At 40.8% G+C, this 26,137-nt stretch overlaps 1 protein-coding gene across 3 annotated transcripts in view; it reads left to right on the top strand.

Annotated features, from left to right (window-relative positions):
- erg (ETS transcription factor ERG) overlaps positions 1 to 26,137 on the top strand; it is a 269,795-nt gene that overhangs the window by 38,573 nt on the left and 205,085 nt on the right. For all 3 annotated transcript variants that reach the window (XM_043701336.2, XM_087992514.1, XM_043701331.2), the window contains exon 2: positions 17,613 to 17,701. Coding sequence is in view for 1 of the 3 variants with exons in the window: in XM_043701331.2 (XP_043557266.2) it covers positions 17,663 to 17,701 (39 nt within the window). In the remaining 2 variants the exon portion in view is untranslated. The remainder of the gene's footprint in view (positions 1 to 17,612; positions 17,702 to 26,137) is intronic.

Raw genomic sequence — 26,137 nt, 5'->3', positions numbered from 1 at the left:
TTACTCCCGTAAACTTGAAGATGGTCTCTTGCAAGATGAATGAAAGTAGCACAAATTCTCAATGTTACTGAGTGTTGTTTGATGTAGATATGCTGATGAGTGAATGAGTGACACTGGAATGCCTGTGATCTCCACAGATAATTCCAGAATATAACCAGGTGATTTACCTTACAAGATGGAATACATATGCCACACTTCCCTCTCAGGTACAGCCCCCTCTATGTATGAAACCAATTAAGTGTTTTTCAATAATACCTTTGAAAAGTTGTTCCAATTTAAGAATGTGTTTCATTTTTTTCCTCTTGTTATACATGGATACCAGTGGTACCTCCACAATTTGTGCACACTTTTAAGATGTGTGTTGGGCTTCCTGGCACCTCTGGTCAGATACAACCCATTTGATCATTAGACTTTTCCTTGGCCAGAGTATTTTCTAAAAGCACTTACCACCATATCACAAAGGATAGGCAACACACAATCAAACAAATTATACACTACAATTCCTAGACTCCTATAATCTTTCCTAGGTGTGGGATTTTGATGGTTACGTTTGGGACAGTAGGGATTCTATCTATTCTATTTTATGGGTGAGATCACTAACAAAGTACATGAAATTTGATGGGAAAGAGTTAACCAGCTCCATATCACATACAGTCATCTCTGAAGCTAACTTATGAATGCATTGTGATCAGATTGGATGAAAAGCAGATTAATGACTTACAATTGCTTCCTTTTCAGACCAAGGTTACAATGAGCTAAATTACTTGTGACTGACACAGTGTCTATTATGTCATTGGAGTTGAAACATGTTGTTGAGGCAAAGTGTTGTTAACATTGCATCAGTCCTTATGGGGATTCTTAAGGGCAAAATCTTCCAGCATGGACCTTACTCACTTTCATGGATATAACAATAGATTCACTGAAAAGGGGTCACTGATCCCAAAATGTTAACACTGATTTTTCTCCGAAGATGCTGCCAGATCTACTGAGTTTCTCCATCAATTTCTGTCTTTATTTTTGTAAATCTACCTTTGTTTTGTATCTGTACCAACTTTAACACAGCAAGCTCTATAGTATCAGAGGGCTTTTCTCTGACAAGCTATACTCAATATTCTCTTGGGTACAGTGGGTCTGGTTCCTCCATTAAGCTGTCTGAAAGCATAATTCTGAGCAATGTATTTGTTCTGCCTGTATCTAACAGTCAAAAGCTCTACTCAGGTGCAAGTTAAACATGTGTTTCACATGCAAATCACCAGTTATTTCAAAGGTGTTCTCAGAAACATTTGATGAAATGAGGTGAGAACTGAATTACTGTACTGTTTAATTTCACAGCAAGTGGATATACAGAATATTAACTCAATTTCACATGGTTAATTCATCATACTTCACTCTGTAAACAATTATAATCCATGCCCATTGTGAGCTAATATATTTTCAATTAACATGCCTTCTCTCTAGTCAATGTGTTATTGCAAAGCTTGATCTCCTGCATTTACAGCAATCAGTTTGTCTGGGACTTGTGTCTTGGAGTCATAGAGTTTGACAGCACATAAAGAGACCCTTCTGTCCAGCATGTCCATGCCAGTTATCAAGCACTATCTACTTTAATCTCATTTTTGGGACTTGGATGTAGGCATTTATGCTGTGGCACTTCAAGTGTTCATCTTGTTAATCTTCCCAAACTATAGCATTTCACACTTCTCAGAATTTAATTCCACTTTGTGACTATTCAGCCTATCCGATCAGTCTGCCTATATAGTCCTGTAGTCTAAGGCATTCCTCCTCGTTATTTAACACCCCATCAATTTTTGTGTCATCTGTGAATTTAGCGATCATACCTCATACATCATTCCTGAGAGGCCCAGCACTGAACCCTGTGATATGCCATTGGACACAGGCTTCCAGTCACAAAAACTAAGACGGACCATCATATTCTACTTCTTGCCACTAACTCAATTTTGGATCCAATTTGCCAATTTGTCTTGGATCCCATGACCCTACAGCTTTTTAATTAATCTTCCATGTGATACCTTGACAGAAATCTTAGTGAGCTCTATGTTGACTATGTCAACTGCCGTACCCACATCTACATGCCTAGCGACCTCAAAGAACTCTGTCAAATTTGTTAGAAATGATCTTCCCTTTACAAAACCATGCTGGTTATATTTGATTACATAATAGCTGTCCAAGTGGAGATTAATTTTCCTCAGAACTTTTTCCAATAATTTCCCTACCACTGATGTCAGAATCATTGGCCTGTTGTTTCTGGATTTATAGTCGAAAAGTGTGGCGCTGGAAAAGCACAGCAGGTCAGGCAGGATCCGAGAAGCAGGAGATTCGACGTTTTGGGCATAAGCCCTTCATCTTATGCCCAGATTGATTAATTCTTGATGTCACAAGGAATTAAGGGCTATGGGGAGAATGCGGGTAAGTGGAGTTGAAATGCCCATCAGCCATGATTGAATGGTGGAGTGGACTCAATGGGCCGAATGGCCTTACTTCCACTCCTATGTCTTATGGTCTTATGGAAACATCGATGCTCCTGCTCTGCGGACACTGCCTGACCTGCTGTGCTTTTCTGGTGCCACACTTTCTGACCCTGACTCTCCAGCATCTGCAGTCATCATTTTCTCCTAGTTTCGTGATTGATGCCTACTAATCTTCTTGAATAATAGCACCACATTAGCTGGCTGCCAATCCTCTGGCATCTCTCCATTGGCCAGAAACAAATTTGAACATTAATATCAGGTCAAAATTAGAAATTGCTGGAAAAGCTCAGCAGGTCTGGCAGCATCTGTGAACAGAAATCAGAGTTAATGCTTCAGGTCAAGTGAGCTTTCCTGAAACGTTCTTCTTAATCTCCAATGCAGACTGGAATACATTTCAGCTGGGTTTGCGTGTTAAAACTATTAATGCCTCTTCTTGCTTGATAATAATTTGTTCAAGTATATCACTGTTCTCTTCCCTGATTTCCAAACCTACATCTATTGTGAATACAGATGCAAAGCAGTCAGTTAAAATATCATTTATGTCTGATAGCTCAGCACAGACATTGCCGCTTGCATCCCTACTTTTTCCCTGGTTATCCTCTTGTACATAATATATTTGTAAAATGCTTTGGATTTTTCTTTATTTTATCCCACTGTTTCAAGCCCCTTTTTGTTATCCTAATCTCTTTTCTAAATAACCCTCTGTATTTTCTATATTCCTTTTGGACCTCCAATGTTTTAAGTCCTCAATATCTACCATAAGCTTCACTTTTTCTCCTTACCCAATTCTTTACAGCTCTTAACATCCAAGGTTGTCTGGACCTATTGGTTCCACCCTTCACCTCTGTAGGAACATGCAATCTTTACACTCTCACTATTTACTATTTAAATGACTTTTACCGCTCTGATGTGGATTTTCTTATGAGTAGCGGCTGGCAGATATCTTTGGGCAGGTCCCATCTTATATTAAAATCTTGTGTTAAAATTGGTTTTCTGCACATTTCAGAAATTTTACTTTCAGTGAAACCCCACAAATCTTACTGAGTTATGGTGAATATGACCAGAACATTCACCCATTGACACTTCTACCACTTGTTCAGCTTCATTCCCTAAAATTAGGTCCAGAACCAATCCCTCTTTTGTATGACTTTCTACATGCTAGCATAAAATACTCTCTTTGGTACATTTTAGGTATTCTGCTCCCTCCAAGTCTTTAACACTTCTATCCAAGTCTATCCCAGTTAATATTGGGGAAGATGAAATCTCCTGCTGTTATTACTATTTTTCTACATTTCTCTGAGATTTGGTGACCTACCTGTCCTTCTATCTGTCCCTGAGTGTTGTAGAATCTAAAGTACAGTCCCAGCAATGTAAGTGTGCTATTTTTGTTTTTAGTTTTTACCCACAGGGCTTCATTTGAAGAATCTTCTGAGATATCATCCTTCCTATTATGTAATTGACCGATCAATATTGTAACCCTAATAATCTCCCTTTGTCACACCTCCCCCACCCCCCTTTACTGTCTCAAGATTCTATACTCAGGAATATTGAATTTCCAGTTCTGTCCCTTCCTCAACCATATCACTATGATGGCAACATTATCAGGTTCCTATGTGTTAATCAACATTCTCAACTCATCTGACCTACTCACAAAGCTCCTTGCATTAAAATAAATACCACCCAAACTTGACATTCTCCCTCTGCTTTCCAGGCTAACTTCGGCTTTCCTTCTGTTTTTTGTCAGTCCAAAATCACCTTCTACATCTGCACTCTGTCTCCTATTCCTTTGCCAAATTAATGTAAAATCCCACTAATAGCAGCAGCAAACATCCCCACAAGGATGTTGGTCCCATTTTGGTTAGATGCAGCCCCTGGGGCTCAGAAGCGAACCCAGTGATCCAAGAATCAAAAGCCCTCTCTCCTGCTCTGAATCTTCAGCCATGCATTCAGCTGTTTGATCTGCCTATTCCTATACTCAGTAGTGCATGTAATCCAGAGATTACAACCTTTCTGACTTTCTGCTTTTTAACCTGCTACTAGTTTTCTAAATTTTTATTACAGTACCTCATCTTTTTTCCCACCTATGTCTTTGGTATCAATGTAAATCATGATTTCTGATAGTTTGCCCTCCCTTTCAGCATTTCCTGCAGCATTTTGTGACATCCTTTAGCTTGGGCCCAGAGGGACATCACACCATTGTTGAGTCGCATCTGCGGCCCCAGAAATGTAAGTCCATACCCCTCACTACTGATTCACTGACAGTCTTTGCTGTTTCTCTCTTTCTCCTCCTATCTTGTGTAGCAGCACTGACTGCATTCTCCAGAAGGACATCACTCTCAGCACTTTCCAATGTTGGAATTCAGTTCTTGAGTGAGATGCACTCTGGTGTTTTCCTGAGTACCTGTCTGCCTCCCTTCTTCTTACTAAGGTCCACACAAAAAAGATTGTGTACGTTTGAAGGTCTGTAATGCTGGACTTTTTATTTATTTATTTTTCTATTTTATTCCAAAGAATTTGTAGTCAAGAATCTGTACCTGGGGATCTTTGATTCTGAGATGGTGACATAAGTGGTGACTTGTCAACTTTTCATTGTGAGTACATGTAACAATAAAGCTAATTCAATTCAACCCATTCCCTCTCTAGCTATACTTCCTTAAGATGTAGGGTAACTATGTCAAATAAACAGGCTGTCCATGTAACTCCCAACCTCGTGGATACACTGCTATACCTCCAGCTGAAGGTCTAGCTCCAAAAGCTGGTCGTCTAGCTGATGAAACCAGTGACACTTGCTGTAGAGGTGGTCATTCAAACAATCAAGAATGTTAAGACTTCTCAGATTTTCACACTGCTTTTAAATTCAGTTTAAAATTCAAATAGTCCCTGCCATGGGTTTACTTTTCTTTCCTATTTATTCTGATCATTGGAGTGAAATGAATGGCATCACTGCTATCTTCCTGTTCAGAGACCCACAGCAGGTCTGCCATCCAAGCTCATTGCCTCTTCTCACACATGTAGTTTGTCCATAATCACCTTAGGTGGTTCGACATGAAGAGAAACATTCTTATAGCAATGGGCATGGATTTTACTTGGCTAACAGTAAAAAGACAATAAATACTTAATGTCTATAGGCTTTGGGGTAACGCAATTGATCCCTAGTTGTTATGCAAACAGAAAGTACTAGAAATTTTCAGCGGGTCAGTCAGTATTTATGGAGAGAAAAGCAGAGGTAAGGTTTCTGGTCTGTGTTGACATTCCTTGGTGTTTGAATTCGACTGTGAATTGTCACATTCCCTAAATTCATCTGGCTCCATTCAATATGATCATGGTTGATTAACAAACTCAGTACCCTAATCCTATCCTCCCCCGTATCCCTTGATACCTTTCCCCACAAGAGTTATACATCCCTCTTTCTTTAAAACAAATAAAGTTTTAGCCTCAACATTTTCTGTGGTCGTGAATTGCACAGGTTCACCACACTCTCAGTGAAGAAATTTTCCCTAATCTGTATGCTGAAAGAGATAGCGTAACTCGTATCCATGAGCTATGACCCTGGCACTGAACTCCCACACTGCTGAGAACACCTTTCCTATATCTAATCTGTCTAATCCTGTTAGAATTTTATAATTTCTATGAGATTCTTCTAAATTCCAGTAAAACAATCCTAACCAAATCAATCTCCCCTCATGTTTCAGTCCTGCCATCCCAAGAATCAATTTGGTAAATTTTGTTGTAATTTTTCAATGGCAAGAACATCCTTCCTCAGATAAGGAGACCAAATCTGCGCACAATATTCTAGCTGCAGCTTCACCAATTCTCCGTATAATTGCAGCAACGTATTCATGTTTCTGTATTCAAATCCTCTCACTTTGAATTGAATTGAATTTGTTATCACATGTGCTGAGGCACAGTGAAAAGCTTTGTCTTGCAAGCAATACAAGCAGACCGCAAAGTTAAATAGCATGGATAAGTTAATAATAGGTAAACAGTGGGAAAACAAAAATACAGGTACAGGTGAATGCTAAGAGTTTGTGAGTCCATTCAGTATTCTAACAACAATAGGGTAGAAACTGTTTCGAAACCAGCTGGTGTGTGCATTCAGGCTTCTGTACCTTTTCCCTGATGGTAGAGGTTGTAGAAAAGCATTGCCAGGGTGGGATGGATCTTTGAGAATGCTGGCGGCCTTTCCTTGACAGTGGGCCTGGTAGATAGAGTCTATACATGGGAGGTTGGCCTTTGTGATTGCCCGAGCCGAGTTCACCACTCTCTGTAACCATCTCCGATCTTGAATGGTATAGTTACCATACCAGGTAGTGATACATCCAGACAGAGTGCTCTCGATGGCTCACCTATAAAAGTTGGAAAGGGTATTCGCCGTCATGCCAAATTTTCTCAGCCTGAGGAAGAAGAGACGTTGTTGGGCCTTTGTACCCAGTGCATCCACATGAAGAGTCCAAGAAAGCTTGTTGTTGATGACTACTTCCAGGAGCTTGACATTCTCCACTCGTTCCACCTCTGTGCTGTTAATGAGTAGGGGGCATGCGTAACATCCCGCCGAAAGTCAATAATGAGTTCCTTGGTTTTGCCGGCCAAGTGAACATCCAATTTGTCTCTGTTTTCCCTGCTGCACCTGTGTACTTACGTTCAGTGACTGGTGTACGAGGACACCCAGGTCAGGTTGAACATTCCCCTCTCTCAATTTACAGATTTTCAAGTACTCATTTGCCTTCCTATGTTTGCTACTGAAATGGATAACCTCACACGTATCAGTTGTACAGCATCTGCCATGCATTTTCCCACTCACTAAGCCTGTCCAAAACACATTACAACATCTCTACATCCTCACATTTCCATGATCTGCAAAGTTTGACATATTATATTTCATTCTCTCATATAATCTATTAACATGTATTTGAAAAGCTGGGGTCCAAGTATCAAACTCAGCAGTAATCCACCTATCTCTGCTTGCCATTCAGAAAAAGGCTCATTTATTCCTACTCTGTTTCTGTCTGCTAACCAATTTTCAATCCATCTTAATACACTATCCCAATCCCATGGGCTTTAATTTTACATATTAATCTCTCATGTGGGACTTTGTCAAAACCCATCTGACAGTTCACATAAAGCACATCCTGCGGCTTCCCTGATCAACTCTGTGAGTTACATCCTTGAAGAATTCCAGTAGATGTATCAAGCACAATTTCCCTTCTGTAAATCCATGCTAATGGTTTGATTCTATCATTGTTTTCTAAGTGCTCTTCTATAATATCCTTGATAATGGACTCCAGCATCTTCCCACTGTTGACATCAGACTCACTGGTTTATAATTCCCTGTTTTCTCTCTGTCTCCCTTTTTAAATCATGGGGTTACATTAGCTACCCTCCAATTTGTAGGAATAGTTCCATAGTCTAAACTTTGATCAGGTCAATTTTGATGGCATTAGAGAGGAATTTTCAAAAGTTGATTGTTGGAGGCTGCTTGCAGGTCAAGGGATGTCTGGCAGTGGCAGGTTGTCACAGGCGAGATAATGAGAGTCCAGGGCTAGCATGTTCCTGTGAGTGCGAAGAGCAAGACTGGCATGAGTAGGGAACACCGGATTCTGAGAGACATTGAGGCTCTGGTGAAGGAAAAAAAGGAGGCACTTGTCAGGTATAGGTAGCTGGGATCAGGTGAATCCCTTGAGGAATACAGGGGGTGTAGGCCTACACTTCAGAGGTAAATCGGGAGGGCAAAAAAACGGACATGAGATAACTTTGGCAGCAAAGAAGACCACTGATTTCTTATGTGTGACTGCAATTATATGATAGAAATTCCCACGCCACCATTGCTAGTGTAGGCTGGCAGGTAATCTACGAGGTAAAAACAATGACTGCAGATGCTGGAAACCAGATTCTGGATCAGTGGTGCTGGAAGAGCACAGCAATTCAGGCAGCATCCGAGGAGCTTCGAAATCGACGTTTCGGGCAAAAGCCTTCATCAGGAATAAAGGCAGAGAGCCTGAAGCATGGAGAGATAAGCTAGGGGAGGGTGGGGGTGGGGATAGAGTAGCATAGAGTACAATAGGTCAGTGGGGGAGGAGATGAAGGTGATAGGTCAGGGAGGAGAGGATGGAGTGGATAGGTGGAAAAGGAGCTGGGCAGGTCGGACAAGTCCGGACAAGTCAAGGGGACAGTGTTGCTGGAGGTTAGAAACTAGGATGAGGTGGGGGAAGGGGAAATGAGGAAGCTGTTGAAGTCCACATTGATGCCCTGGGGTTGAAGTGTTCCGAGGCGGAAGATGAGGCGTTCTTCTTCCATGCGTCTGGTGGTGAGGGAGCGGCGGTGGAGGAGGCCCAGCACCTCCATATCCTCGGCAGAGTGGGAGGGGGAGTTGAAATGTTGAGCCACGGGGCAGTTTGGTTGATTGGTGCGGGTGTCTCGGAGATGTTCCCTAAAGCGCTCTGCTAGGAGGCGCTCAGTCTCCCCAATGTAGAGGAGACCGCATCGGGAGCAACGGATACAATAAATGATATTAGTGGATGTGCAGGTAAAACTTTGATGGATGTGGAAGGCTCCTTTAGGGCCTTGGATAGAGGTGAGGGAGGAGGTGTGGGCACAGGTTTTACAGTTCCTGCGGTGGCAGGGGAAAGTGCCAGATGGGAGGGTGGGTCGTAGGGGGGCGTGGACCTGACCAGGTAGTCACGGAGGGAACGGTCTTTGTGGAAGGCGGAGCGGGGTGGGGAGGGAAATATATCCCTGGTGGTGGGGTATGTTTGGAGGTGGCGGAAATGTCGGCGGATGATTTGGTTTATGCGAAGGTTGGTCGGGTGGAAGGTGAGCACCAGGGGCGTTCTGCCCTTGTTGCGGTTGGAGGGGTTGGGTCTGAGGGCAGAGGTGCGGGATGTGGACGAGATGTGTTGCAGGGCATCTTTAACCACGTGGGAAGGGAAATTGCGGTCTCTAAAGAAGGAGGCCATCTAGTGTGTTCTATGGTGGAACTGCTCCTCCTGGGAGCAGATACGGCGGAGGCGGAGGAATTGGGAATACGGGATGGCATTTTTGCAAGAGGTAGGGTGGGAAGAGGTGTAATCCAGGTAGCTGTGGGAGTCGGTGGGTTTGTAAAAAATATCAGTGTCAAGTCGGTCGTCACTGATGGAGATGGAGAGGTCCAGGAAGGGGAGGGAGGTGTCAGAGATGGTCCAGGTAAATTTAAGGTCAGGGTGGAATGTGTTGGTGAAGTTGATGAATTGCTCAACCTCCTCGCGGGAGCACGAGGTGTTGCCAATGCAGTCATCAATGTAGCGGAGGAAGAGGTGGGGAGTGGTGCCGGTGTAATTACGGAAGATCAACTGCTCTACGTAGCCAACAAAGAGACAGGCATAGATGGGGCCCATACGTGTGCCCATAGCTACCCCTTTGGTCTGGAGGAAGTGGGAGGATTCAAAGGAGAAATTGTTAAGGGTGAGGACCAGTTCGGCCAAATGAATGAGAGTGTCGGTGGAGGGGTACTGTTGGGAACTTCTGGAGAGGAAAAAACGGAGGGCTTGGAGGCCCTGGTCATGGCGGATGCAGGTGTAGAGGGATTGGATATCCATGGTGAAGATGAGGCATTGGGGGCTGGGGAAATGGAAGTTTTGGAGGAGGTGGAGGGCGTGGGTGGTGTCTCGAACGTATGTGGGGAGTTCCTGGACTAGGGGGGATAGGACAGTGTCGAGGTAGGTAGAGATGAGTTCAGTGGGGCAGGAGCATGCTGAGACAATGGGTCGGCCAGGGTGGTCAGGCTTGTGGATCTTGGGAAGGAGGTAGAACCGGGCAGTGCGGGGTTCCCGGACTATGAGGTTGGAAGCTGTGGGTGGGAGATCTCCTGAGGTGATGAGGTTCTGTATGGTCTGGGAGATGATGGTTTGGTGATGGGGGGGTGGGGTCATGGTCAAGGGGGCGGTAGGAAGAGGTGTCCTCGAGTTGGTGTTTGGCTTCAGCGATGTAGAGGTCAGTGCGCCAGACTATCTAACCCTCTGATAGTTAAAAATGACTCAGCTACTGACTCACTCCGAATTCTACCCATTCCCGACATTTCCAAATTTAAGCTGAATGTCAGTGATATGCCTGACTAAATCGTGAATTTATGTGAATGGGTCAACTATGATTTAAATGAGATATCAATACCATTTTAACTCTCCTAAATGGGCATATTACTGTGGCTCTCCCATTCAGTGAAACAGATAACAGGTGGTGAAAGAACAAAGGTACTTTTCAGGTAAGGGGGACCATTTATTGAATGGGACCAGGAAGGTCAGGTGAGCTCTTCCAGCTCCTTCTAAGAAAGCAGGTAGTACGTGCATGGAATGAGCTGCCAGAGGAAGTGGTGGAGGCTGGTACAATTGCAACATTTAAAAGGCATCTGGATGGGTATATGAATAGGAAGGGTTTGGAGGGATATGGGCTGAATGTTGGCAAGTGGGACTAGAGTGGGCTGGGATATCTGGTCAGCGTGGAGGGGTTGGACCGAAGGGTCTGTTTCCATGCTGTATGTCTCTATGACTCTATGATTTAGTGGCTTCCCCTTCCCTAGATCTGTTCTCTCTCTTACACATCTTCCCAGATCCTCCCTTTCCACCTGCAAGCTGGTGAATGCTGAGGGCTTTTTAATCTTACCCTGCTCTGTTTCCTTCTCCTGTCCAGAATGGGTCAGACATGGACTGTTGGCATTTAACATGGATGCAGAAATGTGTTTGACATTTGTTCCAGTTGTTTCCTGCTTACCCAGAAGGAAAATATGTATAATTGGTGAGTGGCACCAATACCTCAAATGGAGCTCCTGTATGAGCAGTATTTTATTTCTAATTTCTTTTGTTCACTGGGTTTTCCTCTGGGTAGGACCTGATTGGAATTAACCTCTTCCCCACATGTGACCTCACAGTCTGCCATTTGTCCCTTCACTAACATTAAATGGATGGTACTGCTTTCATTTGCATTATGTATTTTTGGTATTTCCATAACAGCATACCAAAACTTTTACTTCCCAGTGCCAAATGCTATTGTCTAAGAGGGACGGTTTTATGCTGTTATCTCTTTTCTGATGCCTTATAGTTTTTTGAATTGATTCAATCTTCTAATAGTGAGAACTTTCACCTGGTTTATTTACCTTCGTGTTTCAAATGTTCCATTTACATTTCTGGGTTACACTTCCAAAGTCCATTATGAAACAAAAGACATCCTGAGAAACGTAAGAGATTGGTAGCTGGGTAGTCTATAGTTTCCTAAATGATCTTGGCATAAAGTCATCCAGTACTTATTTAACCACAAATATATTTTCTGGTCTTAATAAACCTTGTTTTTCCTGGAGCTGCAGAACATATTGCCATCTGCAGTACAATGGTGATGTCATTAGAGAAAGCTTTCACCTTCATGTGACTAACATCATGAGAGGTCCATTAGCTTACTTAAGGTGTGGATGCCACATATCATATTTTACTGTTTATGTAAATGTTAGTGCCTCACTCAGAAAAAAAAATTCGGTGGTTTAAAAAGAAATCCGATCTTTTTTTCTGACTTTCTAGAGGAACTGGAGACTTAACAAACCTTGCTAATAAAAGAGAAACTTGCCTAGAAAATATGAACTGTCATCCAATTGAGCTTAAGGGACAATTATTGGAAGAAATTGGACCTCTTTAGTATTTTGCATAATGGAATAATGCCCTTTGGAAGATGGTGTATTTTATGACTCAGTACCATGAAAATGCCACAATTATGTAACAACATTTAAAATCTTGGCAAAGTTTCAAATATGTATGATGTTGAAAAAAGAAACAATTGCTGTTATGTAAGTATCAAATTTAAATAATGTAACAGTTACACAATACACACAATTCCAATAGCATCCAGTAATTCTATAAAATCAGTTGTATCTCCAATTAAGTCTTCAGCTATGAATGCCTGATATTTCACTTATTAGAAATATATAAAAGCCTAATTTATATTATGGAATGGTGTAAAAAATTTGTAAAAATTATTAAATGGTCATATATAAAGAAAAAGTCTAACCACTGCAGCAAAATCACCATCTTTTAGTGGCTGATAATGTATTTCACAATGAATGATGCCAGTGCCTTGAAAGAATGCTATAATGAGGCAGGCACAATGATCTTCTGCCCTACTTTCCTATCAGTCACCATTAAAGGGGCAATTCTGCTATTTCATAAATTCCCAAAATGTTCATGATACTGATGTGTACATCATCACTGTTAATAGTACTGAGAAGAAATTTGTTCCCAAGTGACTTGATAAATAGTGAAGTGCATTATATTAAATTTTCAAGTTAACCCTTCTGTATACTTCCAAACTAGATCACCAGCCCAAGGAATTTAATGGTACTGCATGAGTTTCAAGGGATCAATCTTTAAAAGCAATCTCTAGTCCTAATCCTAATCATCAAAACTCTTTAAGGACTCTCTTCAGAACTCCAAAACTCTTCAAGTCTTTTTATTCATCTATAATCAATGTTAAAGGTGCAAGTCCAATTTTAAAGTAGCACTACAATTTTTGATTTACGTCATGTTGAGTCATATTATTCTGGTGGTGCTCCATATAATGGGCCTCAGCCCTTCACTTCATCCTCTCAATAAAAAAAAAGACACCAGTTCTGGCAGCCTTCCCTGAAATCATTTTCCACACTTTACACTTTGCTGCTGAGACAGATTTCTCCAATGAAGGATTTTTTTTGACTAAAATGATGTGGTAAAACACAGTGCTGGTCTATAAAAAAATTCAGCTGCATTAAATCAGGCACCAATTATGTTTTGTCTACAAATTTCAAATAATTCACAATGCCCTCGTTATGTACAGTTGATAATGTCTTTGTCAACCAGTCAGAATTTAATAGACAAAAGAAGATGAACTGTATGTTGTTTTTGTAATTTTACCTGTTGGCTACTGACACTTTCAATAAAACTAGTACCCTCACAAAGTTAGCCTTAGTTTTGTGACTTGTTTCTGTGAATTGAGGATGTTATGAAGGAAGATGGACTTGTTGTTATGTTGTATCTTTTATAAACTCAGCATGTACCAGAATGCTTTACTTTACATTATGTAGTAGCACAAAAGAACAGAAGTAAGCTACTCAGCCCCTTGTGCCTATTCTGCTATTCAATTAGATCATGCGTGGTTGTACATCAACCAAATGTACATCCACCCACCTTAGCTCCATAATCCTAAAGGCATATATTTATACTGCAGTAACTTTGATCTCTGAATATGAGATGCAACTTCCTTCAGATTAACAGGGCCCACAGCTCCAGCAGTAATTCACATCTGCCATGTCACCCAATCTTGCTTATAAAGGCCTCAACTCTCTCAGTTTTGACTTGCATGTGACAAGTCAAACCGATAGGGCTGTTGGTCATGCTTACCCCTACACGTTTTCCACAGGCCCAGAATGACATCTTTGGCAGACAGCTTTTGGGCATTTGAGAAGGTGAGGACCCCTGTCAAAGACAGCCCCATGTCAACCCACGCAGGGGCAGGCTCAATCCAGTCGGGGCAGGTGTCAGTCTCTGGGACAACGTTTAAGGTGGGGAGCACAAGTAATGAAAAGTACAAACTTCCATTAGTCCTTTCCCTTTCTTCCCTCTGAGGACCTAGCTGCATTTCTCTGTTGATCAAAAGCGGGAGAGCACAGTGTGAAGTTGAGGCGCTGAGGTGGAAACTGACAGCCAGGTAGTGCAGGCCATTGAGATGGATCAGCATGAACTTGGTGGCCTGGTGAGCTTGGCTACTCTGTCAATGGAGGTGATGATCAGAGGGAATAGCTTGGGCAACACAGACATAAAGCTAGAAATGGACTCCTCTCTCCTCTGTGTTCTGTGCAAGGGCATGGACTGCCTCTGGAAATTCTGACCGAAGCACATGTATTTTCCACTGTACTGCATGAGTTACATTAGTGTACATCCCCTGAGACTCAGCATCTGTACCCAGCTGAGCAGAGCTTGGACTCACCTACATCCTTAGATATTTGCTGCTCACTATTTCCATTGTGGTACCTCTTTCTAGCACCTACTTCTGTTCATTTTCAATGTGGGGCTCACCATATGCCTAAATACCTACCATTACCCTGCATCTCCCCTATCCCTCTATCAGCAATATGCTTCTACCAACCTGTCAATCTCCAGGACTTTCCCCTCCCTCACAGTCAGGGTGGCTTTGACTTTCTGTGTGTTCTCCCTGGAATTGGAGACTCTTTGTTCCTGTGATTTCAGAATGCAAAGCTTTACAAGTGTGAGGGGTGAACTGATTGCTGAGGATGGAGGGTGAATGTTTGAGGAGTGTGACTGAAAATTTGGTGGAAGTGGGTGAGTGGGAATGCCATCTTTTGAGCTGAAGGAGGAAGCTGGAGCGAACGGAATGTTTGTGATGGGAAGTTGAGTCAGTTACAGGAGTGCCATGTTACAAAACACCAGGGTACAGAGAATTGCAGGAAATGCACCTTACCAAACTCTTCCAGAACAGGAGCTACACTTTAACGGTTCATCGCCTTTGCAGCTTGGGTTTAACGAGGCTGGCTAGATTCGTCTTGTTGGCCCTAGAGAATAGAACTTCCCTTTGAGCACTCACCAAATGAATGTCACCTCCAGGATAAATTTGTGAACCAGGAGAAGCCTGGTCGACATCTTCCTCCATTTTTCAGCTCATTTATCCTTCCCATTGGTTTGGAAATGGCACACACTAGTACCATTGTGAGTCTTGATGGCATCCCTTCAAATTGAGATCCCTCATTAGCTGGGTCACCCTGTCCACTCTCCTAGATTGGGTGGAGAACCTGCAGGAGGGTGAACAAAGGCAAGATGCACAAATTATTTCATCAGGCTTCTGGTCCGAAGATGCTCTAGCATGGACTACATTCACAAATAGTCTCCATTTTGGATGGCCCAAAATTCGGTTTTGTTCTGTCAGTGAAATTGAGAAAAGGTTTTGTATCATTGTGGTGCTTTTTTCAACGTCAGGACATCTCAGAATGCTTGGTAGCCCTTATAGGATTTTCGAAGTGTTGTTATTGTTGAAGTATAGGAACAGCCAGGCCCCATAAACAGTATGATCATATAATAGGGATATTGACTGAGGGATGATTAAGGACGAGGATAAAATCATAGAATCACAGAGTTTTTATAGTGCAGAACACATTCAACTCATCGTGTCTGCACTAACTCTCTGAGCATTTTGGTTTAGTGCCAATTTCCTGCTCTTTCCCTGTTGCCCTGCACAATGTTTGCTTTTAAATAATAACCTAATGTCTTCCTCAACATTTCAGTTGAACCTACCTCCACCACAATTACAGGTAGTGCAAGCGTTTCTTTTGCAAAACATTTTGAATCTGTCTCTCTGGTCTTGATCTCCTTACGAGCTGGAATGGTTTCTGCTGATGTACTCCTCCCAGACCCTTCATGATTTTGAAAACTTCTATCAGCTCTCCTTTTAGCCTTCTATTACCTGGGTAAAAATAGACCCACTCTCTCTGATCTATCGTCAAAGCTGAAGTTTTTCTTTCCTGGAATCATTCTCGTAAACATTTCCATAATCCATTCTGTATATTTACCTCATTCCTGAATTACAGTTCCCTGAACTGTACCCAATGCCCCATTTGAGGTTCGACTCTAGTCCTATCTAAGGTCAATTCTGCAGCTCTGTGGAGGAGTTATCGTGTTGCATTTAGAATAATGACAAAGAATCTTTAACATACACCGGAAAGGAAAAATGTATCCTTCAGTGTTTCATTCAAATTAAAGAATATAGAAGAAAAGTAAGTGAATAGAATAAAGTCACATTAATCATAACCTGAGTGGTACAATTGCCCTTTAATTGCTGAATAAAAAGTGGAAAATAGAAGCAGGAGTAGGCCTTTTGGACTTTTGAGCCTGCCCCATCATTCAGTATGATTATATCTGATCATCTCAGTCAGTATCCTGTTCCCACTGTCTCCATTTTACACTTTGATCCCTTTAGCCCTAAAATCTATATTTAACTCCTTCTTAGAAACATTCTGTGTTTCTGAGAGGCTGAATAGGCTGGGGCTAATTTCCATTGAGCATTGGAGGCTGAGGCATGAGTTCATAGAAGTTTATGAAATCATGAGGGGCATGGATACAGTAGATAGCTGAGGTCTTTATCTGAGGGTAGGGGAGTCCATAACTAGAGGCATAGGTTTAAAGTGAGAGGGGATAGATTTAAAATGCACCTGAGGGCTAACTTATTCACTCAGACAATGGTGCATATATAGAATGAGCTGCCAGAGGAAATGGTGAAGATGAGTACAACTATAATATTTAAAAAGCATCTGGACGGGTACATCTTTAGGAAGGGGTTAGAGGGATATGGGCCAAATGCTGGTAAATGGGACTAGGTCAAATTGAGATTCTGATCAGCATGGACCAATTGGACCAAAGGGTCTACTTCTGTACTGTACATCTCTATGACTTTGGGTGAAGAATGGCTTCATTTTCTTAATCATTTGTTTCTCTGATCTCTTTATTCTCTAACTTTTCAAATAAATTGCTCTTAAGTCATGGCTAGCATTTAACATCTCACTAAAAAACTAGCCATAAATGGCTTTGATGATTGACACACTTGTATTGTAGACACACCAAAACAATAGCAAGTTTGATCTGTGAGCAATACACAGGCATTCAGTTTTAACTGGATTGGCCCCAACAATTCAATCATTCCCCAATGTGATTATGTTGCCAGAAGAGTCAAAATCACTACTCACTTATTTTTCAATGTCCTATTCTATTTGCAAATATTCCAGAATGTGTATGGGTTATGTCTACTGTTTATGTAAAATTAAAGAGAAATCCCGGGACAAGTTCCTTAACCCAAAATGATTCTATTATTCAAAACATCTGATGTCATTGGGCTATTTATGATATTGGAAAGCTCAGTGTGCTGAGGTTAGTCTGGAATATAACTGACATCATCAGTTTCTGGCCATTTCAAATATATGTTTCCAGAGATAAATCTGTTCTCTTTAAATCTGATCACCCAATTGGCTGGCACCATTTGAATTTGTTGTTGCATTGGATTATTAATTAACCTGGCTACACGTGTAGAAGATTTCATCTCCCTGTTGGTCTAATCTTTCTTTCTCTTTGCATACAGGAATTGTGAGGCTTGTCCTGTTGTTACATCCTACAGTTCAGCCGAAGGACATGATTCAGACTGTCCCAGACTCAGTGGCTGATATCAAAGTAAGTCAGTAAGATACATTTCTGTTATTATTGCCTGTGAAGGGGAGTTGAGAATAAGGGAGTCGTTATGGTGCAATTCTGGTGCTGATTAATTATTTACATGCGTATTTCTCAGTGAAGCTCTGCAAAAAGTTGAAACATGTGACAATTAAGATTTGCCAATCCGAATCTAGCTCCAGTGTCTTTCATTGTCCTTTTGCTTCCCGTTTACAAGGAGTCAAAAGGAAAACAAGACTTGCATTGATATAACATCTTTCATATACAGCGTACACAGGATGTGGCAAAATACTTTGCAACCAATGAAGAAATTCTGAAGTGTAGCCCCAATGTAAGATAATATTGCAGCTGAGCAGCGTAGTATGTAAGACATGGGGGACAAAGTTGGGCAAAGGAAATATGAAGAAAAGAGTAGCACCTGACAGATAACATACTGACTGCTGTCAGTCATGGGCACTCAATAATGATCATTTATGAGTAGGCTGTGACCATTTCTGAGTTCAAACAATTAAGAGGCTGTGATCTCAGCTACACAGAAGGACAAGCAAGAAGTGAAGAGATGGACAAAGGCAAAGAATGAGAATCACTGTCGTTGACCCTCTGAATGTGGTTTCACATTGAAGCCTTAGGAAATGGACTTTAAGTTGATAATCTTCATTAACTAATGGCTCCCCTATCAATGCAATAGAACATTTAAAAAAAGGAACAGAAGTAGGTTATTCATCACAAGAAGCCTGTTCCACCTCTTTACATCTCTCCATCTATTTGCTTTGGTTTTGTAGCTCTTAACGTCTTTGTTAGAATAACAAAAATATGCATGTGAATATGAACGTTCAATTGATAGACCTAGATCAAATGGACAGCAGCGGTTCAAGAAGACAGCTCCCCACAACCTCCTCAAGGGCAGCTAGGGATGGGCAATAAATGCTGGTCAGCTAGTGACTCCCAAGTCCCATGAACAAATAAAAAGAAAAGGCAGTGGGCAATTTTGGGGTGTAAAATGCTGCTGTTTCTTGATGCAAGTTACGAAAGAGGAACAAAATACCAGCACCTTTCTAATAGAAAATATTTATTTCTATTTAGTGCCAGACATGTACTAAAATCTGGCAAGGTGGCTAATCCTTCTGTGAAGACATTATCCATAGATTCATGAAAGATGCACAACATAACTTCTGTCACTGGTATGCAACCTCCTCTAAAGAGATTAAAAATGATATACAATCATCTGTTGCAATTCCACCATTCAAATTATGACTAAATATAATGGGTGAAAGAGTGTCTATTAGATGACTTCAGTGTTGTTTGCAAAACCTCTGGTACTTCATTCATTGCTGAAACTAAATTCCTTAATTATAATTTTGCTGCGAATCTTGGGGATTATTTTTGCATCTCCTATATACATGCTTTAGTTTTATAATGATGTGGTTTAAGAGCAAGTGCAATCTTCCTGTACAAATCTGTGGGAAATGCACCTTAATATTGGATCCAAACATTTTTATCATCTTTCAGCTGTTCAATTTTTCTATTAAGGTGTGCAGCTTCATTAACATATATAAATGCTGTCCCTACCCTAACCCACCTCTGTTAAAATTGGGTGGACCGGTTGCAGGCAGATTGAAATTGGATTCAGACTTTTGGAATTACCCTGTTGAGTTCCCATGAAAGAGTGAAAAGGGAAATGTAACATGAATGGGTTAAGCATTCATATGATAATACTTGGCATTTGGAGAATATTAAGGAATTTTTTTCTTCCATGCAGAGCAGTCAGCATGGCTAATTCTTTTGACTTGTAACTTATTGCTTTTGCATTATTCTGTATATGTATGTGAATCATGGGACACTGAATCCCTGTGAATCATAAAATTATTATTGTAGGCAGGTTAAACAGAACAGGTCATCAGGAAAAGCAAGGTCCTTCAATTAATTGAAAAGCAACTAAACGTTGGGTAAAGATGCTAGATCCTTGGAATAGTTTTCGAGTGAAACAATAGGATATGCACAAGCTATGCGAGTTCCTGTCTTTTGAGGCAGAGCAGGAGCATGTGTTTAAAGTTTGATAGCAGAGATATAAAGATGAAAGAGAATTTCAGAGTTTGGTTTTAGAAATCAGTATTTATGCAGAGATGCTTCTCAGGACTTTAAAAGTATTGGAGATAGGATAGATTGTGTATGACCTTTAGATCGGTGGGAGATCGAACTTGGTGAGACAATTAGCCTTTTATAATTAAATGCTTTCTTCCATTGCAATGATAGTACATGTTTTTCTCTCTCTACCGCAGTGCAGAGACAGTACTGGCAAGAAAGCTTGGACTGCATGAACAAAAATTCTGATTGCTAAATATTTGGCTTCATGTTTTTTAAAAAATGACTGTGCTTCTGCAGTTTGAAGCATGTGGTTTCTATGTGCCAGGTCTAGCATTTTCAAGTGGAAAAGTAAATTATGGATTAGAACAACCCCTGATGCAAGCAAGGTTTTTCTTGGCAAATTGATCTTGATCTGCTCAGTGATTGACTTCAGATTAAATGGGCATATGTGTCTTTGCATGCGTGTGTGCAGTGAAAGAGTTGGGCAAATGATTTTCTTTAAGCAGCAACTATACTCCATACTTAATGCTTTTTTTAAACATTGCATCACGAGATACTGAGCAGTTAAATTCACATTATTAAATTGATTTAATGGGTTTTTCGCAGTGTGAGGACAGTGAGATCTGACATATAGGTCAAAAGTTAGAACAGGGCAGAGGACAACAGCTAAAAACACATGCATCAATTTTCAAGGATCTTTTGTTTCTCATGTAAGGCTTGTTAAGATGTGCTCTTTCATCATGCTGCTTCAAATTGCCTTTTATTTACTATTTGCTCTCTCACTGTATTATCCCAGCCATTTCTTTTATAAAAACACTCTATCCAGCCTTTCCTCTTATATACCCCGATTTTCTCCTCCCCTTCTTTGCCTTTCTAGAAGCCCTTCCTCCTTCTCCCTTACTCTTTTTGCTGTCTTACATTTAAAAAAAATGCAAGGTGCTGGGGGAAAAGAAATCATGTACAGAAAAGATCATACACATTCAAATCAAACTGAGTGGTCTACTTCAGCTCTATATAAATGTTTCTACCTCCTTTCTACTCACACCTGAAAGTAATCTTTGTCCGTTCTGGTTGTTGCTGCTTCTCTACTGCATTGTGTGACACTTTAACCAGACTTGTTGCATTCTCTCATGTGCCACATACTCTTGTCTGAGTCTTTTAATTGAAAACAGAGTCTGCACATGGACAGCTTCGGAAGGTATTGCAAGTAGATGACATTGGTCAAGCATGCCTGCAAGAAGAAAATAATTGAAACAAAAATAAACTTGAGATCCCAACTTATAAAACTTTCTGAATTAGTTACAATTTACAAATGAGAACAACATGCAAAAACATAAAACAATAATGCAAAAAATGTGTAGTCAGCGCTGTCATTCTAATTCTATTGCTATAATGACTCTCTGGAACAAGATTAAAGTATACTTTTTTAGATCTCACATATATATGAATGATTGCATTCCATTTGAAGTTTATCGGACTAATTTTGTTTGATATGGTAATTGTTTTTTCTTTCCAATCTTAGTCTCTCTCTTCTCTCATTGGTGACTACAGCTCTCTGTTACCTCCAATCAGCTGACAGCTGTTTATGGCTGAGTCCTGCAGTTTTTGTGGGTTTCTTTACTGTATCTTCAGTCTGAGATTTACAAATACCACCCATTCCAATATCAAGGCAAAGGGATACTTTATTGGTGGTGTTCAGAACACTGCATCTTCCAAGTGAACCATTGAAAGAAGTCATTTTCACTGGCTGGATCAGGTTGACGATATAACTTTGTAATTCTACCACATTTAAAAAAGATACAAATTGTTCTCAGGAAATGGACACTGCAGGCAAAGGCAGTATTCTTTGCCCAACCCCACTTGTTTTTGTGATGGTAGAGACTTTGTGGTGTTGGAAGGGACTTTGTGGGAAACAGCAGTGATGAGGTGTCACATGATGCATGTGTCAAGTTGACTTGTTGGGAACTGTGAGTGTCACATGTTCTCATACACCTGTTGTTCCAATCGTTCGAGGTAGTACGGTCCAAAATACCGGAAGGTGCAGAAGTAAAACGTAATGCCATGCAAAAAAAAATTGAAATGGTTTTAGTACTCCAGTCTTCTTGTTTGAACGTTCCTGTTAAATATAATTAGCCCTCAATTGAATGTTCCCACCTGCAGCCCAGGTATTGTTCAATGGTGGGGCCTATCTCTCCAGCTGGTGTTGTGGGGGAGGGGGAAACCCTGGAGGCAGATTGGAGGGGAATTGGCTGGCGTTGGGCCATTAAAATAAGAATTAAAGCACCCTTCAGAGAACCAGATTATATTTCACTTTAATATCGCACTTGTCAAACTGTTCAGTCAATTGCATAATTAATTCCAGAACTTGAAATACACTCAACTCTACTTCGATGAAAACCAGATCTGTGAAAGTTTTCAGAAAGTCCCAATTTGCTCCCAGTTCATTCCAGTGGTTTTCTGTGGCATTTTAATTCAAGTCTCTGAATACAACAGCCAGACAGATAGAAGTTTTTTCTCGTTTTCAAAATTATGGCTCGTAATTGATTGAATGAACTGTAAAGGTCAGATCAGCACTTCTTCTTCCTGACCTAGCTGTACACTTGAAAACAAGCATTACCTTTGAAGAGTTATATGACTGGCGAATGCTTAATACTGACATTTATGGGCCTTAGACTGTGGGATAGGAGATGGGAGGTCCCGGCAAATGGCGGAGATAACTCCCAAACTTTCATGGCTCTTGGGACAGTTTCTGAGGCCTGGGAAAGTCAGTGAATCAGTTGTCAATTCAATGGACTCAATCAGTTAACTTAAGCAATTAAAGAACCTATTTTGGGTGACTTTTCACACCATGCCAGAATTTTGCCAGTGAAGGAGTAGTTTCTCACCATGTGACACCATGACACCATGTGCGGAGTTCCATGGAGATGGTCTTATTGTGGCAGGCTGAATGGCCGTTGGAATTAAAGGGCCCTTTTCCCAGAGAGGGTGTTGTGAGTAGGGATATGAGTAACCCGGTCTGTCTGTTTTATTAATTTTTAACCCTTCCTAGGGTGTTTCCATTTTGAACTGCCCTTGGAAAATCAGAGCCACCTCAGCAGCCTCCTCATCTGCGGTTTGTTTGCTCAAGCTGGAAGAAATGCTTCTATTCCTGCTGGCCCACAAACTGCTGGAGAAAGCAGGAAATTGATGCAAGGTAATGATGCTTACCTGAAGAGTCTAAGTTGGGGCCGAATGGCCTTCTTCTGCGCTGTAACTATTCTGTAATTCTGTATAAATGGTTTGAGCCCTTTTTGCCTCTTTTTACCTATCAGGTTCCCCAAACATGGGAAACCTGCTGACATTAGGTAAAATTAAAAATGATAAAAGTGCAGCCTTCTTAGACGTTTCAGTTAATGACCCACCTCATGATAGCCTGCCCTGTCACACACCTCTTACAAAACTGGATATGCGTGTGTTCAAATTGAATTTAAACTTTTTAGAATTTTTATTTCCAATTTTCCTCAAACTGACCCGAATGTGAGAGTTAAAATTACTGTCTGTGTTTCTGAAAGTTTGACATCGGTTGTTCAACACTTTGAGACATCCAGCATTCATGAAAGGCACTATATAAATTCAAGTGTAAGAGGAAAATAAAAGGGTGTGAAGGATTTGTTCTCCTTATACTTAACTGAAGCTACCAGAAAAAGCATAGAACGCTTTGGAGAAGTGATTTTCTCTGACTTCCTTTTCCTTTCTATGCAGATGTATTTTCCCTTCACTTAATGACTGGTTTCCATGATATATTAACAGACTGTACACACAATAAGCCACAGGCCAATGTCAAACTTTAAATAATTGGCTAGTGTTCAGAATTTGTGGATGGCTTTCAATTAGCTTTTCCAACGAAAACAATAAACTGCAGAGAGCTTCTATTAGTCATTTCAGTGATGTTGGCTTATCCACTCAGGACTATTTAGCAGCCTTCACAGCAGCAACGAATAGCAGGTTATTAGCAATGTTTAAAACAAAATCTGAAGATATCACAATTCCATTCCTCAGCCCTCATCCTAGTGTACCTTGATTCAAACTTCCTTCCTGTACATCAGCAATCTAATATCTATACCTGCTTTTCAAGTCACCTGTGGTGATTTACTGGCTTTGTTATAGGGACCATTCCTGGTGTCCAGTTCTCAAATCGCATAATTTCTACTCCTTTACCTATTTCTTTAGTCAAATCAATCAGTCAATTCTTCAAAGGACTGTTAAATTTGTCCATCTTGTTTATCTTATTTTTGAGTAAGGTAATAGCTCTGAAAGAGTTAATGTTTGATTTATGCTGAGTCCTGCCCAGTCTAATGATGTTACACAGATTCTGGCTGTAGAATCACTTGGTTTCTGGCATTGTCTCCTAATGGAACAGCATGTGTTTTTTCTACCTTCTATTAGTAATAATTAATATACATCAAAGTTAATGTAACCTGTGTTTAATTACTGTTATGTATTGAACAATATTTTGTTATGAAGGACTGGAGCTTCTTGGCTGAGACCTATTTGTGGTCTGTCTTCCACCATAGACTACTGAATAGACCCTTAGACTAACATAGGAAGGAGGATTGGGGGCAGCACTTTCCCCCAATTGGAGTATAGGAGGGGTGTGATTGCGTTGGAGGTTTACCAGGATGTTGACTGGGCTGGAGAATTTCACTTAGGAAGAGTGATTGGACTATTTTTCTTAGAACAGAGGAGATTGAGAGGGAAAAAAAATACTATGCATAAAATTATGAGGGATGGAAAGGGTAGACGGGAGGAATTCTTTCTCATTGATGGAAGGATGAATGACACAGGGGAATAGATTTAAAGTAAGGGGCAAGAGGATTTAGAAAAGATATGAGGAAAACAGTTTTCACCCAGAGGGTGATGGGAATTTGGAACTCACTGTAAGGGGGTCGAGACAGAAAGTCTCACAGCATTTAAGAAGAATTTAGACCTTAGAGGTTTATAAAATCATGAGGGATATAGACAGGTAAATGGCAGGTGTCTTTTCCCTAGGGTGAGGGATTTCAAGACTATGTGACAATAATTTTGAGGTTAAATGAGAAAGATTTAAATAAAACATGAGCAGCAATTATTGCACAGTGTTTCGTGCGTGGCATGAACTTTGTGTGGAAGTGGTGGATGCAGGTGCAGTTACAACATTCAAAAGACATTTAGATAAGTACATGGATAGGAAAGGTTTGGAGGGATATAGGTCAAGCACATATAGGTGGGACTAGTTTAGTTTGGTATTATAATTGGTATGGACTTGTTATCCTGAAGGGTCTGTTCCCATGATGTATGAATGTATGTACATTTGTGATGTGAAGGCATGCAAAGCTATGGTTCAAGTGTTGGAAAATAGGATGAGAACAATTAGGTGTTTGTTCTTGACTGATATGGATGTTATGGGCTAAAGGACCTTTTTCTGTGCTGTAGACCTCTGAGACTGTGACTCAATGGCAAATGGTTGGTACCCAACAATGTTCCCTTTAAGCTCCAAGGTCCTACGCATAGTGGTCAGCATTGGCACGTTGATTGTGGCCAGTTCCCAGATGTTGCTGCCACGCATGGAACTTGGAGATCCTTATGGCCAGAATGAAAGCTAGAGGAAAGTTGGTACAAAGGCATCACAGTGGAATAAATCAGGGTGTTAGCTGTGAGCATCATTGCATGAAACTACACCAATGACTGACATTTCCTCCTGCACAATACTTCATAGAGCATTACTTTGCTCTCACGTTCAGCTTATGCAAAGTTCAGAATTCATGACACTGTAGTTATTCTCAAACTTTGAAGATATTTATTTGATATATTGGATGATTTTTTGTACCAGCAAATTGCAACTTCTCATGAGAGCTTTCCTTTCCTCATGAGAACAGCTCAGGACAACAAATTGATTAAATCTTAAGGAGAAATCAAAGATTTCTTTCCCATCGTGTTCTGATGTGGACCCTGGGTCTCCTGCAAACTCTTTTACAATGATCTGTTTTAAGGGGTATCCTTCCTAAAATCTGCAGTTTAATGATCACAAGTCTGAGAATCTCTTACCAATTGGCAGGCCTTGCTTCCTTATGTCTCCAACTGTCAGCATTGTTTCCTGTTATCGGTTCCTTCCGTTATAATCTTACACAGGTTCCATTACGTCTGGCTAGCCTTTATGTTTCCCTCTCCCAGCAGCCTGGGCCACAAGGCAGCATACTAAGTTTAATCCAAATACATTCTTCATGCAAAGATTTCGTTGAAGCCCTTGCTTTGCTTTTTCTTTGAAACATGTATAAAATAGCCAAAACCCTTCACTGACATATACTAACTCATCCAACTCCTCCACTCCAAAAGCTG

The sequence above is a fragment of the Chiloscyllium plagiosum genome, unplaced genomic scaffold (assembly GCF_037043375.1).
Source record: "Chiloscyllium plagiosum isolate Xiang-an unplaced genomic scaffold, Cpla_swu_hap1 HiC_scaffold_12, whole genome shotgun sequence".
NCBI lineage: Eukaryota > Metazoa > Chordata > Chondrichthyes > Orectolobiformes > Hemiscylliidae > Chiloscyllium > Chiloscyllium plagiosum.
This window is presented reverse-complemented; position numbering and strand designations above follow the sequence as displayed.